Source organism: Leuciscus leuciscus (assembly GCF_965113295.1).
Source record: "Leuciscus leuciscus genome assembly, chromosome: 9".
NCBI lineage: Eukaryota > Metazoa > Chordata > Actinopteri > Cypriniformes > Leuciscidae > Leuciscus > Leuciscus leuciscus.
Genome location: NC_138733.1, coordinates 19087100 through 19112474, shown reverse-complemented (window position 1 = coordinate 19112474; position 25375 = coordinate 19087100). Strand labels below are relative to the sequence as shown.

Genomic DNA, 25375 nt, shown 5'->3' with positions numbered 1-25375 from the left:
GATCACTATCCAGGTAACTGTAGAAAACGGTTCATCAGGAGACCAAAAACCTGATTCCACATTAATCTTTAAAATTATATAGGATGACAACCTCTTAGAGACAATATCTAACAGGTGTGACGCACACCCAGTTCTAGTTAGAATCATGCGACGCCGACGATTAGTCTGTGAGTGCGTCAAAAGATGACAACAGCAAGATACGTGGTTCAAATGACTTTATTTAGTCCTAAAGGTACACCAATATCCCAAACTAATTAAACAAAAACAGAGCTACAAGTTCTCATGATATTGACCATGAACGCAAGGTTTCCTCAGAATGCAGTAGGTGAAAGTTGTTTGGAGCAATGAATATTGTTCATTTAAGTCTATAACCTTCCATGAGAGACAAACTTCCTCCATGCCAGCCCAATGATTACATGACCACACTTTTAAAATGCCCTCCACTTTAATAAAAGAAGATAATAAAAGAAAACTTACAAACTTATAAATTGTACTATAACTAGACATTTTATTGGCACAAAAGTTAGAGCAAGTCAATAAAGGGGGATATTCAGGACCAACATGGGCACAAACCTGCAGGCAAAACTGTGTGAGTGATGCCGTTTAAGACGTGTATCCCGTGTTAGAGCTGAACTGATTTAATTACATGGTCCCAAGATGGAAAAAGCTTGTGATAAAGGTGTGACATTGCGTAAAGCAAATTTCATGAGAGCCCGTAATCTAACCATTCACCCAGTGCACAAAGAGGACTCTGCGGTTAAACCATGAGACTTTTTTCCCCTCCGGAGAGGGAACACATGTAAACAATGTGCTGTGCGCTAGCAAATCTACTAAAGCAAATAAACAGGCATTTTGCATCATCTGCTACTGGCAGGATGAGCTCCGGTCTAAGAAAAATCAAAAGGCATGCTGAAGCAGGCATGTACAGATTATGAAACGAATGCACAGGAATGGCTCAAACTGTGCAAGCATGCAGAACTGAGCTGCTCTAACAGTGTTTGAGAGGTAAAACTTAACCAAAAGTCCATCCTTTGAACATTCAATATCTTTGAGAGTAAACAAAGTAACAGACAATACTTAATCATTCAAAAAGAACAATAAATAGAATGCAACAGGTTTTGTGTTGTCAGTTTCTCACTGGATGTGGAGAGGAAGTCAGTCAAGCCAATGCAAGAACTACGGAGAGAGAAGAAAGAAAAAAAAAGGAGAATGAAAATGTTCTAAGTACATTTATGCTTGAAGGTTAAAGAGATTAAGGGATATGTACCACTTAAAGCCTCCTGAGCAAAGTACTTCACATCCATATCTTGGTCCGTGGCTAGTTTCTCCAGGACTGGTTTGACCTCTGCCTGCAGAGCACTGTGGGATACATCATTGTAAGTAATGCTGTATGTTTGCTTACACCATGAACAACAAAAGGGTATAGGCAGCTATTATTTAAACAAACCTGCTGTCCAGAACTGGCCCGATCTTCTGTAAGCTCTTGGCTACATTAAAGCGCACATTGGCCACTTGGTCAGTGGACATCTTGAGGACAACAGGCAACATGTGCTTGGTAGTGATTTCCTGTCCACATGCTTCAGACAGAGCCTGACCCAAATAAAGAAAAGGAAAAAAAGACTTCCAGTTATTCCAATCTTGCCACACCAGTTACTTATGAAATGACTACCAACTGGATGAGCACTTGGAGCAGGCACCATCCATACTTACATTGATGCAGAAAAGAGTGGTCATCCTGTGCAGGTAGTTGGAATCAATGGCCATGCCAAGGACTTTGGGCACAATGGTGTTCTCGGCCCATTCTGCTCCAAACTTCTCCACCAGCTTCATTAGGTTGCAGGTGGCAGCCTCTCGAATGGCATACACTGCAAAACACGGCAAAGATACTTCTGTTAACACGCATACTAAAATCTATGCCGTGGGCCAACGCCATTCAGATACTTTGCAATCACAAATATTTCAGTCCATGCTGCCAGATTTATAGTCCACTGCCATACAACCTGAAGACACACATTCCTCAGTGTCGTGAGCAAGTAGTCACTTATCCATTAGACATTTATCCAAATAGTGACTTACAATTCAATCATTAAAGGGACAGAACAAAAATCTTATAGTAAAACCTTACTATCACTATACCACAACTCTTGTCTAGTTGGTACTTAAATTCAATATAAAATAGCATTAACAAACCATTTAACTTTCAAAATGTGACAAACAGAATATTTGAGAAAAAAAATTAAATAACAAAAAAGTTAAAAATAATAAATAAAACTAAATTAATAAATGCATTCAATTAAAAAGACATACATTAAATAAATGTTATCAAATAAATAAACATACATAAAAAACACAAACATATACATACCGGTAAATACAATTTGATCAAATAAATAAAACAAACAAACAAACAAACAATGTATACATACAAAACACAAATGGGACTTTTTCCGCTGTATATTGAATAGATTGTGAAAACTAGATTTTTTTTAAACTGAGCAAGATTCACTAGTACCCTGTTAGCATTAATTTCACACAATAAAAGCAGGAACTTTTATTAAGAAATTAAGAAGGAAAACATGTGACATTTTATTTCATGTACAACTTAAATCCCCATTTAAAGTCACAACAGTGATTTATGGATTGTCCCTTTAAGGGTTGAAGACAACAATCTTTACTTTACCAGTCCAGATTTTATCCGCTAAAGTACACCACACTCTTTATCAAACAGAGGTCCATCATTTCCCTTATTATTATTCTCCTCAAAGACGACTTGACATGAATTACATACTTCTGTAATATTTACTTTGCTTTTTTTCAGCTTTCCCCGCTTGTTTGATCAGATTTCTGGCATGAGATTTGGACCTAAGTGGGGTTAAATCAACGTTGTTTTGGTGCTCAGCATTACCTCCACAGATTACATTCCACCTGATTTCACAATATCTCCAACAGAGATCACAATCTAAGCCATTTTACCTTCATTCTGGGAAGAGTAAATATCTACAAACATCCTGTGAAATTGTGCATCACAAATCTACTTAACATCAGACGGGCGGCTCTTTCAAATCAGTCTGACGATGACATAACCCCCTTTCTCAAAAGGCTGGGAATTTGCCTGAGACAATCCTATTTAGAGTTTAAAATTCATGACAAATCCCCACCCATAGTCTCCACAGAGCTTATGAAAGAAAAAAAAAGAAATACTTCAAGTCAGCCAAAATGTGATGAGCACTTTCATGAAGTAGGTCAGGCTTTAAAAAGGGGATTATAAAACACACACAAAATGAGACAATCCATTTGACACTGTGTACCTTCTGCATATGTGCCTGTGTGTATTTGTCAGAAAGATGAGTTCATATTTACACATGACAGAACCGATAATAGCGCCGCTTCGGCTCTGAGCTCTTATGTAAGACAACAGCACTGGCCCAGCAGCACAGGATATACAAGAACATTCCAGTGATGTAACCCATCTGGCCCTTTGTCTACAACTGTGTCAGAGTGTAATTGTGTGCGCGTGTGTGTGTGTGTGTGTGTGTGTGTGTGTGTGTGTGTGTGTGTGTGGTCAAGTTCCTCACTGAAAATCACCATGCAAAACACCTCAACAGCTGGATCTACTCGGCGCATGGTTCAGAGTAAGATCATAACCATTCTGACAACCATTAAATTGAAGATTTACTAAGAGGCCCATCAATCTGAAATATTCATTATCATTGACATGTCACTCAAAACAAGATCAGCAGGCAGTTTAAAATTCTTATCTGTTAAAAAAAAAGTTCAGAGCAACCATTACTCCAATCTTTAGGGTCACATATGTTAATTTAGTGCTTTTTTCAGAATTCTTTATAATTTTACAAAAGTTTTCAAAGTCTTTACTGTAACTTTCGATTAACTCAATGCACCTTTGTTGTATAAAATTATTTCTGACCCCAAACTTTTGTAAGGTAGTGTATATGTAATGTGTAATTTTAATTAATACATGAAAAACAGAATCTCAATAACTTGCAGTCTATGATTACTGTATATATAGACTGAACTTAATTGGACTAAAAAGTGGATTCAGATCTTTGTGCAAATTTACCTTTTCTACTTCAAAATAATAATAATATTAAAATAATAATAACATAGCCATTAATTATAGCCAATCAAAATTACAGTATAACTGAAAGCTATAATGTGTAACATTTAAAAACATTTAATTTAAGTAAACTTAAAAAAAAATCTTTACGTAAACCCATTGTAATAAATGTCATTTAACTGTGCTTTAAATATATAAAGGTTCAACGCAAAGAGTTTGTTATTTTTTATTGTTCCAGTCAGACCGATTCAGATTTTTCCCTGCTAAAATGCACAAAAAAAAAAGGTTATGGTTTTCATTGTTTTTGACCCATGTACCATTGTAAATAGTGCTTTAAGTTTTTAGGCCTAACAGGTATAGGTACATCTAAAATTATGATTTGAATATAGATGAATCCTTATTAAAGCTACAAAAGTGATTCAGTCAAAAGCAGTGAGTGATTTTCTGTGTCTTTTGTTCTTTGATTAACATTAAAATCACAAACAGCAGTGGTTTTTTAGGCTGCTGTCACTTTAAGACCTGCACATGACCCGGATCTGACACATTCTATTTTCTCACAACTCTTTACATTAATTTAACACTTTCTTAACCAATTTAAGACCATGCTTATGAGGATACTCGCCAATAACGGGCATTTCAGCATAATTTTGTGCATTTTTGTCCATTCAAGTGCGAAAAAGAACTCGATGCGGCACTGCCGTGCTGTCTGAAGCAGCATTCTGTGCGCGCGCTTCGAGCATTTGTTCACAGAGAGCCGCTTCACAGACAGCGCGCTAGTACAGATTTGAGTTCTTTTTTGCCTCTTATCGTGCTTGAATTGTTTAATGGCACTTAAACGAATGATGGCGTTATCATTTAATGTAACGCCAGCCAAAGGACAGATGCTATGTTACATAATTTTTTTTCAGTTTAACGTGTAAAAAATATTTAAATCGCATATGTTAACGCATTAATTTTGACAGCACTAGTAAAGACATTGAGACATTTAAGCAAAATAGTTGAAATCCCATCAATACAATCACTTGTAATGTGATAATTGCTTATTACTTTTGACCAATACGTGGCACTGAAAACAAATCGATCTGATGTGGTCTGGGTTGGGTGGCAATTACAAACAAAGTTTGGTGTCAATGTCAAATCTATACAGCCTCAGATGCAGTTTGGCATTATGCAGTCAAATTCGTTGATGCGGTATACAAATACGGTTTTGTCTATCAACATGAAATCCCTACCTTTTTGCCAGCATGGTCTGAAGATGACCTGACTCAAATTTGGTGAAAACCAGACAAAAGGTATATGAGTTTGAAAAAGTAGGTTTTTAAAGAAAAACAAAATGGCGGACAGGAAGTTCAACCGATTATGGCAAAATTGGTATCCATGTTCTCTGCATTACCCAAGGAAACTATTAAAGGGTGGGATAATGCCCCGTTTTTTACAATATGTTAAATAAGTCTCTGTTGTCCCCAGAGTGTGTATGTCAAGTTTTATCTCAAAATAATCCACAGATAATTTTTTACAGCAAGTTAAAATTGTCCCTTTTTGAGGTTCAGTAAAAACTAGGGATGTCAATTTTCACAAATTCCCATGATCGATCGTCGTTTAAATTAACGATCAATTAATCGATTAATCGTTAGCCTTAATACTGCGATATGCGTCTACTGCAGTGGCTATGACAGCATGACAGGGTCTGCAAATGCTGCTCAAAACGCTGTTCCTCACCAAATCAATTAGAATGGTTTTAAATATAAATAAAGGGCTAGTAGGATTGTAAAATGTTTCGATGTGTAAAAACGCGTCGTTTCGTGAGTCCGTTTAAATGCAAATGAGCTGCTGCTCCCAGCACAGAGGGTGGAGCTTCAAGAGCTTGTGTGTGTTAGCAGCTCTAATTAACTCAGGCAGACAAGCACTAAAATGCCAGAAACTGTTCTGCCTTTTATGTTTAAACTGGAGTCGGACAATGATGAAGAGACTCAAGAAGTGACATGTAGAATGCAACAGGACGTTTCTGAATGGTTAGTTGATGAATTTATGTTGCTGATGTGGAAATAACAATCTTCAATTAGCATATTCTGTCATGATAATCTATAAATCACTCGTGTGGGAACTGTTGTAAGATGTAAGAAAATAATTTAGTTTCTAGCCCTTATGGTTCAAAAGTTATTAGCATAAACATGAGTGCAACTATGGACAGTTGGTGGCATTAGAGCTTGAGTTAAAGACTCCAAAATCGCAGTGGTTAATGTTCAGACTGTCCTCTACCAATGTGCCAAATTGTATAACTTTTTCGCAAGCTGTTTTATGGGTTGCCATAGACTTCAAGAGCATAATAATAATAAAAAGAAAGGCCCCTAATAAAGACAGACAGAAAGACACACATAGGTAAAAGAGAAAGAAGGGGGAAGAAACAAGAATGATGAACAGTGGAGTAAGAGTCTTATGTAAGAGTCAATGAGTATATTTGAGTCAATGAGTCTTGTCTATTACAAGAGTCTTGTAATTGTCCAAGAGAGCAGAGCAGAAAAGTCTAGAGATACATGCGCGTTTCTCTTTCTCCTTTTGGGGAAGAAGTAGGACAGAAGAGAGGCAGAGACAACTGCTTCACATCTTGGCTGTGCTATCTTCAAATGTAAGCAAATGCATCTGCTTGAACTTATACAGTTTAAAGGTTTTGGTTCATTGTTGTCAATAACTCAATACATCTTTACACATCATTTTGAATCATCATACACTGGAAAAAGAGGACCCAGAAGACCTACCGTGATCAATGAGCCATGCCATGCACAGGGAATTCAACTTCTCATCGAAAAACTCCACTCCCTAGCAACAAAGTAGGAATATAGTTACATTCCATGCAGTTAAAAAGAATAATAAGCTGGGGGAAAAAACCCATTTGCAAATCAGTTTATTTGTACACTCCTTTTGGGAGATCTGCTTAACAATCCCTTAAACTGTGTGTAAAAAATAAATAAATAAATAAATAAATAAGGATTTTTCATAAAGACCATTAACAGGTTTGAAACATGAGGGTCAGTAAATTACAGAATATTTATTTTTGAGTCCAAGAAAGAAAGCAGACTAGTCTTCAGTCCAGATCCATCTAATCAATCTGCGAGAGTGGCGCACAGACTCACCAGTTGGCCAGCCAGCAATGGCATGTACTCAATGATGGCCAGTCGAACCCTCCACTTGGCATCCTCAGCCAGCTCCACTATAGCTGGCAGAAGAGACTGAGAGAGCTGCCGGATCCCGATCACCTCATTCACACAGTCCAGATTAGAAATGATGTTCAGACGCACCTCAGGGCACTACAGGGAAATAGAACACCACAATACATTTATGATTAAATCAATCAATAAATAAAATAAATGAATCTTTAAATAATTAGTCAATTAATCAATTATTATTATTATTATTATTATATATTTTTTTAAATGAATCAATTCATTTAATGTTTAATTAGTTTAAATTATTTCAATTTAAATATATTTGTTTTTCAAGGAAGGATTAAACAAGGCTAGCCTGGTAACAGATCGTCAACCAAAAAGTTAAATAAAAAAAGATTTTCTTTACAATAACATGGAAAGATGAATCAGACATAATAAGACCAGAAATAAGATTGGTGTATTAAACATGTCTTGAAGAAAGTAAACATAGGCAACATTCATTTCATGGCTTTAAAGTAATCATAATTTCTTGTAATTATATGAGTAAAAGTCACATGTATGAATTTTACTGAAAAGAAAAAAGGTTTCTTTTTATATTTCCTTAAAAGGCTCCAGGAGGACGCCACACTCATGTGATATTGTTACAGCATATGCATACATGCTGCCAAATATTTGATGACCTGCTTGAGCAAGTGCACTTTGGTGATGACTGACTAAAATCCAAACAACAAAGTTTGTTAGTCAAACAGAGCCGGACGGAGAAGCGGCCAATGGAAATACACTTCAGGACAGAATTCACAGAACCCAGCTCTTAACATTTTCAGATTGTGTGTTTGACAATCGAGAGGAGTCCAATAAAACAGAAGGGAACACAAACACAGGAGGAAAGCGTTTGGATGGGTTTTGGTTTTGGCATGGCCTAGCTGAAAGCTGAGGCCAAAGTTCAACTTCATTTAAAAACAGACTAAGAGTTTATTACTACAATTTAAAAGCTAATACATCTCAGAGAGTGCTCATGGATGAGAGCCCAATAAAAGGAACATCAATCAAGGACTTTAGTGAAGATTATTTAGGAAACATCCCTTAAGCTCAACACAAGGTGCCCTACCTCATCCTTCAGTTGGGCCAGGAAAAGGGGCAACAGATGTTCTACGGTGTTGTCCTTGCCCAAGATGGTAGAAAGACCCATGATGACAGAAGCCAGGGCAGACTTCACATGCTGGTTTGTGTCAGACACCAGCTCCTGTTAAGGGAAGAGAACGAGACTTGAGGGCTTTGAAATCAAGCTATTCTTTTACAAGTAGCTGTAATCAGAGAGATGGTGATTGTAGGATGGGGTGGAAAAAATGATCAATGCACATCTCAATTCTGAATCAATCTACAGAAAATACAAATCAATCAAAATAAATAAATAATTATGTCTACTTTACAGACAATTTGGCAACGAGTCAACCATACTACTCACCTACACTATTGCTGAACAAAATGCTTAAATTTTTTTTAGAATCATACCATGGCTCCCTATACGGATTCATTTGGTGCCTAAACATTTCCAACCCAATCACGGGAGTCTTTGAAGAAAAGCAGCACCAGGGTGGGATCCATTTGAGCCTGTAAACCTGGACATTTATTTGCTTGTAAAACGTTGCAGAGGGTCCAAAAACCTAAATTATCTTTGATCTGACGACGTTTCAGCGAGTGGCTTGTGTGGATAAGCTAATTGCCGATCACACCAGCCGGCAAAGTAAGCAGAAAGCTGTTTGTATCTGTGAGGAAGAATCCGTTTGCATAAGCTTATTAACAGACATCAAACATCAGGTCATGAGACTCTCAGGCCACTTCAGAGCAAAGAACACCTTGTGCGGCCCAAGCAAGCACACCGAAGGCTGTTTCACTGTTCTTTGTAGCCCAAATCAGAAAAAAGGCTTGTCCTAAACTGACTGCTGAGTCTCAAGTTCTATTTCCATAAGACACTAACTACAAATGGAAAAATTAAGGGCCAATCATTATTACACCATATGTGAAGTAGATGTGATCCATACAAGCCACTCGCTGAAACATCAACATTTTCAAGAAACGGCTGAAGACGCATCTTTTTCGGCAACACTTAATCCATTAATACTAACACTTTATCTTCTATTCTATATCTATTATCTTTATATATAAAAAAATATATATATATATAAAAAATTGATTAAACTGGGAAGGGTCATAGCACTTGCATATTGTTGTCCTCTTGTTAGTTTAACTGCTTCTATTGTTCTCATTTGTAAGACGCTTTGGATAAAAGCATCTGCTAAATGAATAAATGTGGCAGGTGAATCATTGATTTTTGGCAGAAAATAGTTAAACTAAACATTATCAAATATTTTAATTTATACCATGGCCTGTCTGAATACTCAATTTTAATTGGCTGGAAGGTGTGCAATAAAAACTTTTAATGATATCACAGTTCTATATTAATGCGTGGCTTTCATTAGCACACACACAGGAACAGGAACACAGAAACTTGTCAACGCTGCCCAGCAACTTTTATTAATAAAGTAACTTCGCTATTGAATTGCCCCATTATATTACTTAGCAAGGAGGTGGTAACGTCGCTGTTTTTCAGCAATTCAACTTAATTTAATTCAACTCACAGCAATTCAACTTAATTTAATTCAACTCACAGCATCATTGCTAAAGAGAAGCTGCACAGACGCAGGTAATTCACACACGTCTTTCTCTCTAGGCCAATTAATTCAAATAAATGTTATGATTCAATCAAATAAATGTAACCGTACCACACTACTTTATCTCTGTGTCTGATTTAAAGTGGACAGAATGCTAGATCGAACGAGTAGTAGCTGATTAAAACAACCGCCATTTTAACCCTTCCAGTCAAATTTAGTGCTTTAACTTGTCAATGCTGGACAATGTCCATTAAATGATTTTAATGCACGACATGGAAGCAAAGAACCACCCGACACGAAGCGGAGTTCACATCGTTTAATGCACAGATAGCCGTAGATTATACCGCTTATACCATGATTATCCCTTAATTAAAACCATGCTAAACAGCAGTATTTAGCCACAAATGTATTTAACTACTTGTGGCACAGATAAAAATGCCTATTAAGGATTTCTGGGAAATAAATGAATAATATCAAAAGGTCAAAATGAATCAAGTTAATATATCAGATAATTTTTAGCTGTTTAGTTGTTTGTTAAATTTGATTCATCTTGACTTGCTGTATTAGTCTGTATTAAGTGAATTGGTTTAAGGAAGAAAGACATTTAAATTAGAATTTCTTTGATTCATTTGTTTCTCCAGACAATACAGCATTTTTACTAATTCTATTTAGCAGTAAAACACATTTTTAGTTAATTCTTCTGGTAAACTCAGGCTTAATTCAGTAAAACTGTACTGAACTGCAAACAAGCAACTTTATTTACATAGCACATTTTCAAACAACAGACGTTGCCCCAAAGTGCTTTACAACAATGATGACATCAAAACCAACATTTAATATTACAACATAGCAACCACGACAAAAGCTAAAGAAATTAAATAAGTTTTTAAATAAGACTTAAGTGGCAATTGATGGAGCTGACCTCACGTGGAATGGGAGAGTTTGGGACCTACCACGGAAAAAGCACAATCTCCTCTGTTTAAAATTACAGAGGAACCTTTAAAAGTAGTTGATATGAAGACCTGAGAACTCTAGAAGGAGAGTAGAAAATAAGATGATGACTAATATACTGGGGGGCAAAACCTGATAGTGCCTTGTAAACAAACAGGATCATTTTGAAATCAATCCTGAATTTAACAGGAAGCCAATGTAAGGACTGCAGTACAGGGGTAATATGGTCCCTCTTTCTCGCTCTCGTTAAAAGCCTTGCAGCTTCATTTATATAATGCCATTTCACTCCATGACTTAGTCAGTCACATGCATATACCAGGAAATAAAAATAATAAAAACCTGATGCTACAGCAAACCTAGAGACAGACTGCTGACATGGGATCACTAATGGGAGTAACGGATAACAACAGTGACCCCTGCTGCCCATGACCTCAGATGGACAGTTCAATGACAAAGTTAACTCACCTGCTGATGATGACCTAAATAAATGAGTGAACTGATAATCTGTATAGACGGGGCATAAAGCTTAGTTTGTATATATTAGGGGTGTAACGGCTCAAATTACTCACAGTTCAGTTATCATCACTGTTTTAGTGTCACAGTTTCGGTAAGGTTTGATATGTGCTATGTTCAGGGGGGGAAAAAGAACTACTGTCACATAAAAATAAAGAAAATAAGAACAAATAATCAAACTACAAGCAACAGCACAAATAAATACAATAGAGAAAATATACCAATAAAATAAATGGTGCTTATCAGGTTTAGTCATCTAAGAGTGGTTTTCAGGAACAGGAATTGAATAAAGTAATCAAAAGTAAAATAACCATATAATCTTCACTGTATAAATTAAATAAGGACTAATCATTATTAAAGTTACAAAAGCTATTCAGTCAAGAGCAGTGAGTGATTTCCTTGACTTCTGTTGTTTCATTAACGTTACAAACAGACAGCAGGAATATTAGGCTGCTGTCACTTTAAGACAATGCACAGATCCAACATACTGATACACGTGCGTTGTCTGTCTTGACTGTTTACATTCACTTAAGACATAACCTACTTCGTTTGCAAGGATACTCGCAAAGACGGCATTGTTAAAGCAGGCGTCGGCAACATTTTTTTGATCATATTCAGTGTAATCGACACTATAATCCGACAGAACAACATAAATAAGGTGGTTTTAGAAAAAAACCCGAGCTTCTAACTCCACCTGGAGCGTGTTATTTGTTTTGCAAAAATCCAGCGCTCCCGCTTCATCAGGTCCAATCAGCGCAGGGGGGTGTGAGATCTGACTGTCAATCACAGGTCGTGCACACGCCACAGATCCCCCTCACTCGCGCACGTTAATATCACATGCACACGCCACGCCTGAAGTTTGCCTGGAGATTGCATGAAGCGTGATGGCGGAGAGAAAATCTACTAACAAGCTTCCAATTCCTCGGTTATTTCTATCTATGGATAGATTAGCCAGGGCAGCCTACCTCCGAGTCCATGGTGTTGATAGATGCTGAAGAGACGGACGCGTTCACAGAAAATCAGGTACACACGCACAGTGACGCACTGACGAGCACAACCTCGATGGGAGGGTGCTCGCTGGTAGTGGGGAGGGGCATGAGAGTTGTAAACATTCAAAATTTTGGCTAATCGACCCAATCTGCCAGACTTGCCGACGGCAGCTTTAACAATTTTTGTGTGAATTTGTCCATTCAGAACAGCGCAAGACTTGAAAGAGAACTCAATATTTGTGCGCTGTCTGAGAGGCAGCTTTCTACACATCTTCTTACGTTTGAATGTTTAAATTGGAAAGACTTAAATGATTTAATTTAAACACAAAAAGCAACGTGTGCTGTTTAGGTCCCACCTGCGCTCGCGCACTATCAACACCCGAGTGATGACGGGTGAATGACTGGTCATATTAAATCATACAGCACTTGTATTGAACAAAGCTTACAAAGAGTGACTGTTTTGCCCAAGGTGTTTTGTTTTGTTTTTTAACCAGCGCTGTTGTAATGTATTGGGAAGCCAGAATACGTATCCATCAACAGAAACATACATTAGTCTGTTTTACACGTTATTTTCAACAAACCATATTATAGATAGGCCTATATCATCAGATTTAAGATGAACCGCGGTACAAGTGCGTGCCGAACGGTTCAGTTTTTTACCGATAACCGTTACACCCCAAGTATATATGCATGCATGTTTGAAGTATGAGCTATTTTACTGCAATTATTTTGTCATTAATTAATAAAATCTATCACTTGTTTATGGCAAAGATGTAAACACCCCCAAAATAACACAAAAACAACCAGACCTATTGCAAGATCTCTTGCAGAGACAACCTGGACACCTTCCCAGATATGATATCACATTATCAAAAAACAAGCTTGAGTTTTCTAAGTACCCCCTCCAGAGAACTTGGCCGGCACCGTGCAGCATAACTGTTCAGCCACACGCAATTTCATAAACAAGTGGGCGAGATTAAAATGTGTACCTTGACGCATGGCAGAATATGAGTCATGATGATGGTCTCCCTGCTGTCTTCAGGCAAATTTTCACAGAATACTGCAGAGATAAACAGGCCATGAAATAATGTTGTTTTTGTGTGGCTGTTTTCATAGAGAAATCAAGCTTTGGGATGTTGGCAGAGGGACACCTCACCTTTCACCTTGTTGGCAGAAGCAGCCCGGACCTCTGCCTCGCAGTCTTTCAACAAGTTCTGGAAGGCCGGGACCAGATCATTCTTGGTGATCTCTGGGCCAACTGCTTTTTGCAACTTTACACAAACAGAAAAACATCCACTTAGTCTATGTCTCAGAGGAAATGTGGATAACGGCCAAATATGCGTTTCATAAGTACCCACTTCAGAGAATTTGTCTGCCACCATGTAGCGCACCCTCCAGGACTTGTCCTCAGCTGCCTGACGTAAAGTGGGCATGACCAGAGCCTCCAAGTCATCCTGTGGCAGGAGAGTAGCAATGCTGACACCAGCTTCTACCGCCAAAAGACGCACAGAGTCCTGCAGAGAAATGTAAATGCCTGGGTTAATGACATAAGAATGCGATTTCCACCCACAGGAAGGAGAAAAAAATATAAATAATATACCATTAGGAAAATGTTTGATTTAATGACTCTAAAAATGTTGTGCGTGGTGTAAACCAAGTAAAAAGGTAATGGCACAAGCAATGACATGTTTTAGCATAGCGAGCATCAGGAGAGTATGTGCGCGCGGCTTATCTGTGTAAGAGACCCAACGAATGCCTGCATTGAAAGCGCGAGTACTGTGTGAGGAACAAAATGAACGTTTACGGAGTTTCAGTGACATTACTACATTAAACTATATGTTGAATATAATGCAATGAGGAAATATTTGTGGGTTCTGATAATAAAATATATTATTATACATAATATATTATAAACAAATATAAATATATTCTAATTAAAAATATAAAAATTATTCATTATTAAATAATTATGTTTAGTTTAAGTATGTATTAAAATGAATCACATTTTTAAATTAATAGATCTAAAAAAAAAATTTTTTTTAAACTTGCGCCAAAAAACAAATGTGTACCAGCGTACCTGCTCATCAGATGCTAGTGCTGTAAAGAGAGGAATGATGTCACTCTTAACATAGTCCAGCTCCAGAACCTTAGCAAACTCGCCTAGCTTAGAGGCGGCGGCACGACGCACCATGGGAGTGTCGTCTGAGCAAAGTGTGCGGAAGTGCCTGTGAAGACAATCATATCAATAAATACTGAACATGACCCAAGTGATGTTGAATGAGTATGTCAAAGACAAGGCATCATTTGAACTTACTGACGGATTTCCGCTTTAACAGTACTGGACACACGAGGGTAGCAGACGCTAAACAGCCCACACGCAGACGTTCGGGAGGTGAACCAGTCGCCGCTGGCCAAACGCTTCATAAGTGGCACAAAATGCACCTCTAGGTCTACGGGGGAATGTTCCTGAGAGATCTTTCGCAGAGACTCCACGGCCTTGTCCCGCACAACCGTTTCCTCCACTGTGGCCAAACTCTCCAGGGGAGGCTGAGGAGGAAAAGTGCAGGATGAAAACAAGCAGTAAGGTGCGTCTCCACACCAGATAACCCATGGCTAAAATCTCATCTGGTCATTATCCAATTATTTAACCGATTAATTTGCCTCTTATTACTTACCAAGAGACAGTGCACAAACTCAGGACCTCCAACAAGTACAGTGAAGCTCCCGAGCTGCTCAGCCAGGGCAAGAAGAACTTCATCCTCATCATATATGGTGTCTACAGATGAAGGGGTGTCAGTTAGCTAATTGATATTTTGGCAAGTAATACTTACCAAAAGCAAGTGTAACTGATGTCAAGATCTTTGAAAGAACATCAAAGGGTAAATAAATCTTCCTGTGCATTTCATTATATTTGGTTGTACATGTTTTTTTGGATGCAAAAGTAGTTTTATAAAAAACAAAACATAAAACCCCAAGTAATATAACAAAAGTTTGCTTGTGAACCAAAAGAAAACCAGGTATGATATTTTAGTATAAAATGAAAATGTTCCATAATAAACAAACAAACAAACAAACAAACAAATAAATAAATAAATAATAATAATAATAATAATAATACAGTTATAGTAAACAATTCATTCATGCACTGAATTATATAAAATTAACTAGTAATATAATTAAAATGTCATAACTTGATCTGGTGAAACAACAGACTCGGGTCTGTTCTCCATTCATTTCAAATACTTTTGAATCCCCATCGCTTTCTTACAATCTGCTGCAAGTTTACATTCACATCAGCCTCCATCCAATAATTTTTTCTTTTTCGATAAACCATTTCACAATACAAAAGAAAAAATGATGTCACTACTTCCATTACGACTATTATTGCAAACTAAAAACCCTATAATTTGATACAATATTAATTTAATAATTTATATAGCAAAAAAAAAAACATACAAGTATATAAATATATTCTAAAATTGAATATGAAAAAACAAAAACAAATTTGTCTTCTTTTTTGATAATCCGCTTCACTCGGATGGATTATGGAAGAAAACGTTTGTCGCTACTTCCGCTACATCATGACTATTATTGCAAATTTAAAAACTTTTTTACATATATATAATATATATACATACATATATTTTTTGCAATATTTGTTAAATAATTTGTAGCAAACAAATATTAAACATATTCCATCTAATAGGAAAAAAATAGCAGATCAGAAGAAAAAAAAATATGTGCAATGATCAAATGAATCAAAAGCTTTTAAGCAGTTCATTTGTATCAGAAAAAAATAAAAAAAATAAAAAAAATCTGAATCAGAGCAAATGCATGATGGATTGAATTCTTACCAGTGAGGAAGGGCAGTAGTTCAGTCCTTGTTCTCTCCACACCCAGTGCCAGAGCAATAGTGGACAACTTCTTGATACTGTTCAATCGCAACTGAGGATGTGCACAGAATTACATTAATAGTCACACAAAAAAAAGATGCAACCCTGCATTACATTCTGTTTCATTGCTTTAAGCATAGAGATCTAGGTCAGTGGCAGTTGAGGACCTCAACACTACACATTTGGATGATTCCTCACACACACCATTCAAGGCTTCAAGACCTGCCATGGGTGTGTCAGGTAAGGGGGACAGTGCCCAGGTCTGTCGGTTCAGTATGTAGAATCATAGTCTGGATCATGTCAAACCATAGACTGTAAAAAGAATTGGTGTCAAACTCGTATCCTAGTGTTCATCTTTTAAAAACAGGCCGCCAAAAACGCTAAGTATGCAGCCCACTACGTTTTGATACACAGCCGGTCAATTGCATGATTATTATGACGGCCAATTTCTATCCACACACAGGTTTCATTCGGTCTCATTCAATTTGAGCATTTTCTGCACAAAAACAAAATACTACAAGACAAGGAGGAATCAATAAGGAGAAGAAAAAGCGAGTTCTTTTGTAAATGATTCGCTGTATGAGAAAATCGGTTAGCGTAATGATAGAGGATGCTAATAATGCTAATAAAAAATTCTTTAAAATATGAATTAAACACAAATTTTCTTAGACTAATGTCTACCTGAACATCTTCATTCCTCAGTTCATCGATTAAAACCGCGATGGGATAAAGCGAATCGTCTCCGTCTGCTCCTGCCATTTTAGACTTGGATGATGATCACCTCAGACTCAGCGAAGCTTCCGCTCGGAGCAAAGGCTGATGGGAAAACACCCAACAAATTTAAAGTCCAGTTACAGAGTGAGAACGAATTATAAACACATATGCACAGGCCTACATTAAAATTAAAATAAAAACTCAAAAATAAAAATAACAAAAAAGTCTATATTGGTCATAATATAATAAATAATATTGATTCATATTTAAAGTCAGAGGCAAATTAATCTTCCAATGGGTTTTTAGAAAGGCAGTTTTGGATTAATGAGTAACATAATATGGAGCTGATTTACAACATGAATTTCAGACAGTCAAGGTAACAACAAGGTAAATTCTGAAATCAGTAGGCCTACTTTAAAATCCTATGTTATTAATAAATTTGTAAGGACTAGGCTACAACGTTCATCTGAGCACATCAAATTAAATTCATGTGATGGGGGGGGTCTGTTGTTTACACAGCAGCATTGAAATTCCAATTTGCTTCTAGTCTTTATGGGAAAGATTCAGAATGATTGGAATGTACAAGTGCATGAGTCAAATGTACTATTGTATTTTTAGAATAGCCTACTTTTATAGTGAAGTTGAGTAAAGAATGTGAGAGAATGTTTATTTTTGTGTGAATTACTAAAAATGTACAAAAAATCGATTGAAAGGTTTCAAGGTTATATTAAATGGTGCCAAGAAATCTTAGGGGGAAACACATTATTGTTGATTTAATATCTTCCAAAACACAAATACATTGGAGTTATTTATTTATACAAAAACTAAATCTGGAATTCTTTATTTTGACAAAGCTTTATAATTTCCATCCAGTCCAATGATATTAAAACAGAAATATGATTAAATATCCACATTCTGGGCAATCTACATTCTGTTTGGTTCGGTATATGACCCTAAAGAACATGCAGAGGGGGGCTGTCAGCTGTTAATAATCAAGTAGCTGGAGGCCACTCCGAATGACGTCAAACATTCCTCGCTCACATCAGGCTCTCTCAGATCCAGCCCTGCCTCCGATCGCCTGCATACTCTTTCCTCAGATGCCTCCCTCACATTTTCCACTCTGAGCTTATTAATGTTAGAACATGATTCCTGTACTCTCTCCTCAAAGGTCCAGGCCCCTCCAGGTGTGTGCAGACCACCCTTGGCCCTTGCTGTTTATATAACATCAAGCTAAGCTCTTTCATGTACTCCACGCTTTTTAGGAAGTACCAGGAAGAAAGAGATTCAGCCTGCACCCCCTACACCCTCATCTCAAGGATAAACATGATCTTGAACATGCATACTTAAGCCTGTGCGCATAGTGTCGGTGCCTGTTTCACATATACCTGTATGAGAAAACCAGAATATAACTTTACACTACAGGAAAACAGGGATAATGACACTATTTTGTTTTTGCAAATTTATTCAGAAAATATTTTGTTAAAATATTTAATTCAAAAATAATAATATTAATAAATTGGTACTGGGTCCCTTGAATTTTAGCAAAGGATCTGTATTGTGCATTAAATTACTGCTGATATTATATTTTAATGAGCATCATTACATTTACGCCTACATGACAATCTGTTAATGTATTTCTATTTTTACTTCTCTCTATGTATATGAGGACACATCAGCGCCTTGGCTAATCTGCATTTGCATAAATTACTTCACCATGTCTGATTAGATGTTATACTTGTGCTGTTGCTTCAGAAGTATAGTCATTACCTGGAAAAGAACATTTGTTCTTTGAATTAATCTCCGTTTGCTGTCTTGTTCCCTGATGTATTGTTCCAAAAATACATGGGAGAATCCATTCCTAACATGCAATTTTCTGCAATTTTACAGTTCAATTTTCACAGCTAAGATTTCATTTAGTGTATGGGAAATTACATATACACTGATGACCTTGAAAATAAAAAGATTGCTAAAAACACAGTACATTTGCCAAACTGGCATAAACATATTAACCGCAAGCAGATGAACCTATCCTGGTGGGTATGATGTCAGCAGTTAATTGGATGAATGTTCATCCAGTGGAAATACATTTAGCCTCACACCTCAACCACAGCCATCACTGTTCGTCCGATCAACTTCTAGACCACGGACCACCAACTTAGAATGAATGACTCATGCCTGAAGATGTGGGCTTGTGACAGGTTACAATTTAGAGTGAATGGTGCTGGTGATCGCCATTCTAATAGCACACGGATGTAGGCACGGCGAGGGAAAACAAAGCAAAGGAAGAGATCGGTGGCTCAGGGTCACAGAAAAAGAAGGACAGATTCAGGCAAGAGGGTGCTTGACTTGCCATATGGTCCATTTGTGAAATGAACAAAATATTTGGAGTTAGTGAAAAAAATGTATGTACTGTCCTTATTCTAAATAACCTTTGCTGTTGCAACCCTTCTACATTCTAGACCAAATCCTGAGCATTCAGCTCCAATGTACAGTTTTTTTTATGAAAGACACATAGTTCCACAGTAAATTTAATTTTGGGAACAGATTGTTTACAGAAATGAAGAAGAGAGTTCCCTTAACCATTCTGTAATTTTGCACCTTTTTACCAAAAAAATAAATAAATTAGGAAAAGATTTTTGAAATTTGAACAGTATTTTACTGTAATATGTACAATAGTGTAAGCAAAGGATTATGTAAAAATATATGGTCACTTTAAATGTTTTCATTTGTAATGTTAACAGCAAACTAAGATTCACTGCGTAATTTTTTACATCGTAAGATAACCATTTTCAAGAATGCAACAGCTTGAAACTTGTTGATAGGAATTTAAGAACAACAAATATTATTAAGCTAATTCATTTTGTCTAAAGGCCCGTTCACACCAAGGACGATAACTATAAAAATAACGATATAGTTCTAAAAAAGCGTTAGCAGAGTTCACACCACATCTATAACAATAACGGCACAGAGAAACTATATTGTTGGAATCACTTTCAGAACGATTTTATTCAGTTGATGAACGATAAAAATATTGACAGCCAATCAGAAGAGCTTTACCTTTTAAAGTGGCAGAAAGCATGCATGTAGAATAAACAGAACGATATGCTAATATATCATTATAGTTATTGTTCTTGGTGTGAATGGGCCTTTAATCCATATATGCCTTTCAACAGCACTAAAAAAATATATATATATATTAAAATGGTCTGAATATATATATATATATATATATATATATATTTATATATTTATATATTTATATTTATATATATGAATGAATATATAAAAAGACACATGGTTGCACATTACAGTCATTGCACAATGTACAATTTTTGGTTAACCAGAAAAGGTTTTTTGTGGAAATAAAAGATTGTTCCACTATCACAGAGGTAACACAAACCATTCTGCAACTATTTTGCAACTTAACAACAGGATTTTTGTTTAGCAAAAGATGAGCACAAGATTGCAAGTTGTTGATATAAACTGAAGATCACCAAAAGCAAATAAACTATGTTGTCTTGTTCTAGTTGTTCTAGTAGAAGCAAAAATGCCACTTCTCCTCGGTGACGTGCCGATAACAGAAACTGCAGAACCTTCCAGAGCAAAGCACTTTTCAATCATCCATCAGATGATGTACGGCCAACCTTCCCCTCATATTTGCACAGCTTATAAAAGTGCGTTGCTATGTTTGACGTGAACTGGGAGAAGATTTGAGGAGAGACCAGAAACGGAGCAGCTGCTGCCACAGACCAATTAGCTGAGGCTCGTTCTGCTCTTCTGAATCAATTACTGCAGTCATTTAGCAGCAGAGGCAGACTATGGGCTGAGCTGACACACGCTGACGTCAAACCTGCGTCCCATAAGGCTGTGCAGGCGGAGGTGTGATAGCAGGGATGTGAAAGTGAGGGAGGGCAGGGGGTTGACTGCTCAAATCAAACCTTCTTGAAAGCTCTGAAAGCTGTTTCCCCCTGGATCATACATCCATTTCCTCCTCCTTTTTCTGAGTATGGCAAAGACTTGCACTGACGTCACAGCGTGAGGCCTATGCGTGTTTAACAAAGGCGATGAAGAAACATGGTGCTGATGGTGTTTTGTGGGCCTGAATGTGCCCTGGATTACTTTGAACTGTCTGAACACAAGGGACTGCTTGCTCAAAAACCTTTTATGTTATGAAACAACACAGCAGAGTGTGATCTTTGTGGCAAAGGTCATGCAAGTGCTTTTATGAAACCCATGCTGTAATGAGGTAATAGGTCTGGTCCAATTTTTACAGAAGACTTTCATTACACAGTTTAAAACATTTAGTCAGCCTTAACAAGCAACCAGAAAAGCTTAGAAACTGCCTAACAACATGTTGAAACCACTCAGAACTCTTTAGTAACCAGCAATGCATTAACCACTCAGAACGCCCTAACAACTGATGAATAAAAATGCTATACTGTACATCAACATGTTTAAAACCTCTCAGAAGTCTTTAGTACCTATTGTGGCAACTAGAGTGGGCATTGGCACAAATTGCACGATTCGATTTGATTTCAATGTCAATTCACAAGCTTGCGATTCGTTTAAAATCGATTCGATATAGATTAATTGGGGCCTACCAGATACAGTACATAGGGAAAAAAAATCTCTCAGCTAATGGTGTAAACTCTACAGGGAACCTAGTTGGTACGTCACTATAATATTAAAGGTTACAATGAACTGATTTGTAGGCTACTTACATTTAAATTCCGCATATATATATTTACGTATTTATTCATTCTTATGTATGGTGTGGACTTGTTTTTTAGGTATTCACTTGTAGTAGATTATAATTAATATGTAGGAAAAAAAATATACTATGGAAGTCAATGGTATCTAAAACTGTCTGGTTACTCACATTCTTCTAGATATTTTCCTTTCTGTTCAGCAAAAGAAAGAAATTCATACAGGTTTGAAACAACATGAGGGTGAGTATATGATGACAGAATTTTCATTTTTCGGTGGAGTATCCCTTTAAATACAAAAACACTTTAGAACAACCACATAGAAACACTCTGGGAACAACCCAAAATATTCCACCATCAGGTTTTGCTTTTTCTTTTTTTTAATTAGGTTAGTTATAATCAAATTTGAAGAAATTATATATGAAGCAGCTTCTAACTTGATGTCAGGGTCAAGTTATTGTGTGTTTAACGCTCAATATTTATCCACATCTAATGATGAATACTTGAGGACACTTGAGTGACTGCTCTTTTTCCAGTTTTGCTAGATAAGTATTTCAAAATATTATCATTTGAGAATGCTTCATTTGAATGCGTGCCCACATAATATGCACATCCTCAGCAGAGATGTTGGTGTAGCCTCCAGCACTGTCAAGAGAATCCAAATCTTTTACGTCAGGTAAGGTTGCCATGGCAACGGGAGCAGATTGACCCATGATTCACTTGGTGGCTAATTGAAGTAAAGTCTGTGAGAGGGTCAGCCTGGATGCACAACTGATTTGGAGAGCGATCCGGGAAATAGCGTGTGTTCAGAGCACTGGCTGCAGGAGCTGTCGATTAACCTTGAAAGGTTCTCAGCAGAGGGGCATGTTAATGAGCACCACGGGGTCCACCATGCTTAAACCACGTCATTTGACTTCACCTTGAGATATATTAGCTATAACTGTGGTATTTTAAACAGTATAATAAGAGTCTGAATGGGTTTTCTATGCTAAATTAGCTAGCTGCATTCACTTCTGCACTTTAGAAAGCCTACTTATGACCATCTTGATACTAATAGTATTAGGCAAGTTTATTTATTTCATACACTGGTAATTCAAAGTGCTTTACATAGAAGGAATTAAAGTAATAAAAAAAGAACATGGTGAGAATTAAAAATAATATAGTAATATTATATGTAATATATTAAAACAGTTTAGAATAAGAATTCAAAAATCAAATACAGTGCAATCAGTACCACAGTAAGTTAATAAGTATTAAATTGCGGTCACATTTACCGTTGTTTGGAAAATTTTCAGTGCAAAATCCCTTTAAAATCCATTAAAGGTGTGGTCTGGTCACAGTATCAAAATTTTGCGCACAAAAAAGGTCCATTGTCTGCATTGTTGCCAAGTCCGTGGTTTTCAAACGGGTTTGGTTTACTTTTACACTGTTGCCGAGAGTAGTTTTTGTAATCCACAGGTTGAAGCAAAACCAACCACCACCCCCTCCCCGCCAAATGCAATTTTTATTGATTGGGCTAGTTTTGATTAGCAATTGGGCAGGTTTTGTAAAACCTGGCAACCCTGATTGTCTATTGTTAATAGCAATGTATGAAGCACAACTCACACAGAAACCACACTCAAACAGCTTAAACCTGTTGCGAAGTCTGCAATGAGAAAACTTACGCTTTCAACCGAAATTCATAATTGTATGGATTCCTATTGAACTGACTGGATTTTGTATATGAAAATTCGCTGAACATGCAGAAGCCTACTGCACTTTTATAATTGTAATCAATGCAATCAGGAATTTCAACAGCTGGCAGGGTTGCCAGGTCTGCACAACTAAACCAGCCCAATTGCTAATTAAAGGGGGAGGGGAAACAGTAGAAAACCGCTGTTTCTGCTAATTTTGCAATGCTAGTCACATGATTTTGGCTTGATGACCAACTGAAAGCTAGCTGCTAGAATTGAAAGCGACATCTAATGTGAACTATACTACATACATTGTTACACTATGGACAATGGACCTTTTTGCCCACACCTTTACCTAGTTTATAAGCTGCATTGGATAAAGAATGAACAAATATAATGAATGTCTGCCATCGTTTATTCTTGCGGTGAGAAACTATTATTGATGCAAAATGAATGACCACATCACTGGAGTGATGGAGTCTGACCACATCACCAATAAAGTACGTGATTCATAGTGAAACTTACTGGAGGGAATCACTATACATTTCAATACCAACTTTGAGGATGTGTCACTTCCTCTGTTTGGCCTATTGTAATCATGTTCAGGATATGATCTTTTTCTAGGTCTGATAAATGATAGCCTACTTATCAACCACCGCCAACAATGAACCTGAATGGGATTTTATCACATGACTGGTGACTCACAGATATGATGTCAAGGAAGAGCAAAAAGCACATGCAGACTTTAGTTTAATCTCTATATGTAATTTATACCGTGATGCACACAGATCCTCTGGAAACCATAACGCCACATAATCCCTGCCAAACCAAAAGATCATACATAACTCAAAACTGTTGCAAGGAATAGCTTGACATAATACAACCTAATTTCTGGTAATGCCATCTTATCTCTTTCTACGCCAATATGACGTAAGTATGAAATACTCTGCCGGCAGAACTCAATAAAGAATGATTAATCGCCCATTAGATTTACCTGCATGGCTAAGATGGTTTTGACATTAATACATTAAGAAGGAACATATACCCCACATAATTGTGTAATTGAAGAGTAATGTGAAATGTATCAAATAAAAACATGTGATGCGAGATCAGTGTTCTTCCTTGCAGGCAAACTTACTGAGGTTCTTCCTCAACTGTGCAGACTTTTACTGAACAAACAGAAAGCAAGTGATCCCACAGGGGAAGATTGTTCTTTGTTAAACTTAAAGATCAATTATTTATAACTAATCAAAACATTATGTCAAAAGATTGAATAGTGACTGAACATGTTCAGTTATACTGTTTAAAATGTTCACCAAGGCTGCATTTATTTGATCAAAAATACAATAAAAACAGTAATATACAGTTTTCTATTTTAATATATTTGAAAATGTAATTTATTCCTGTGATGCAAAGCTACATTTTCAGCATCATTATTCCAGTCTTCAGTGCATGATCCTTCAGAAATCATTGTAATATGCTTATTTGCTGCTCAAGAAACTCATTTCTTAAGGCTATCCATTTTGAAAACATTTGTTTTTGTGGAAACCAAAAGTTTTTTTCAGGATTCTTTAAAGAATAGAAAGTTCAAAAGAACAGCCAATGTAAAAGTTCATGAAATTGACATTTTTGTAGGATTATGAATGTAGGATTATAAATCAGTAGCCTAAGTAATATAAAATTTAGGAGATTATTTTACTGATTAGTTAAGCTTGTTTCTTTATTAGTTAATAGTAGTAGCTGAAATGTTATTTTTTTCAGCATCTAAAAATTCTAAAATGTTAATTCTAAAAAATTATGAATGATTACGTCTCAGACACACAATAATGTTCTTTGTAATTTGTCAGTTAGTTAATAGTTATTAATGAAGCTAATCTCATTAAGTAATTATTGATTACCTATAGGACAAATTATAAAGAACATTATTGTGTGTCTGAGACGTAATCATTCATAATTTTTTCTATGAAAATAGTCATAAAATACATCACTATTTACTCAAGTGTTACCTAGTCACTATGCAGGAAC

The 25375-nt window shown here is 36.6% G+C and overlaps 1 protein-coding gene across 1 annotated transcript; it reads right to left on the bottom strand.

Moving 5' to 3' along the window:
- Positions 1-200: 200 nt before the first annotated feature.
- Positions 201-17073, bottom strand: ppp2r1bb (protein phosphatase 2, regulatory subunit A, beta b). The gene is made up of 15 exons (XM_082179633.1): positions 16939-17073; positions 16219-16309; positions 15040-15140; positions 14679-14911; positions 14442-14589; positions 13723-13878; positions 13521-13635; positions 13354-13424; positions 8348-8482; positions 7207-7380; positions 6832-6892; positions 1711-1865; positions 1448-1590; positions 1268-1359; positions 201-1176 (listed from the first exon to the last, which is right to left on the bottom strand). The coding sequence occupies exons 1-15, from the start codon at positions 17014-17016 to the stop codon at positions 1160-1162; spliced, it is 1770 nt and encodes a 589-aa protein (XP_082035759.1). The 5' UTR covers positions 17017-17073; the 3' UTR covers positions 201-1159.
- Positions 17074-25375: the final 8302 nt, after the last annotated feature.

Bases quoted from the DNA above. Each gene is read 5' to 3' on its own strand.
- ppp2r1bb (XM_082179633.1), bottom strand. From the start codon at position 17,016: ATGGCAGGAGCAGACGGAGACGATTCGCTTTATCCCATCGCGGTTTTA. The intron at 13,879-14,441 runs GTACGCTGGTAC...ATTTCTCTGCAG, and splicing joins CACTAGCATCTGATGAGCAG to GACTCTGTGCGTCTTTTGGC. The intron at 6,893-7,206 runs GTGAGTCTGTGC...CTTTGTTGCTAG, and splicing joins CATTGCTGGCTGGCCAACTG to GGAGTGGAGTTTTTCGATGA.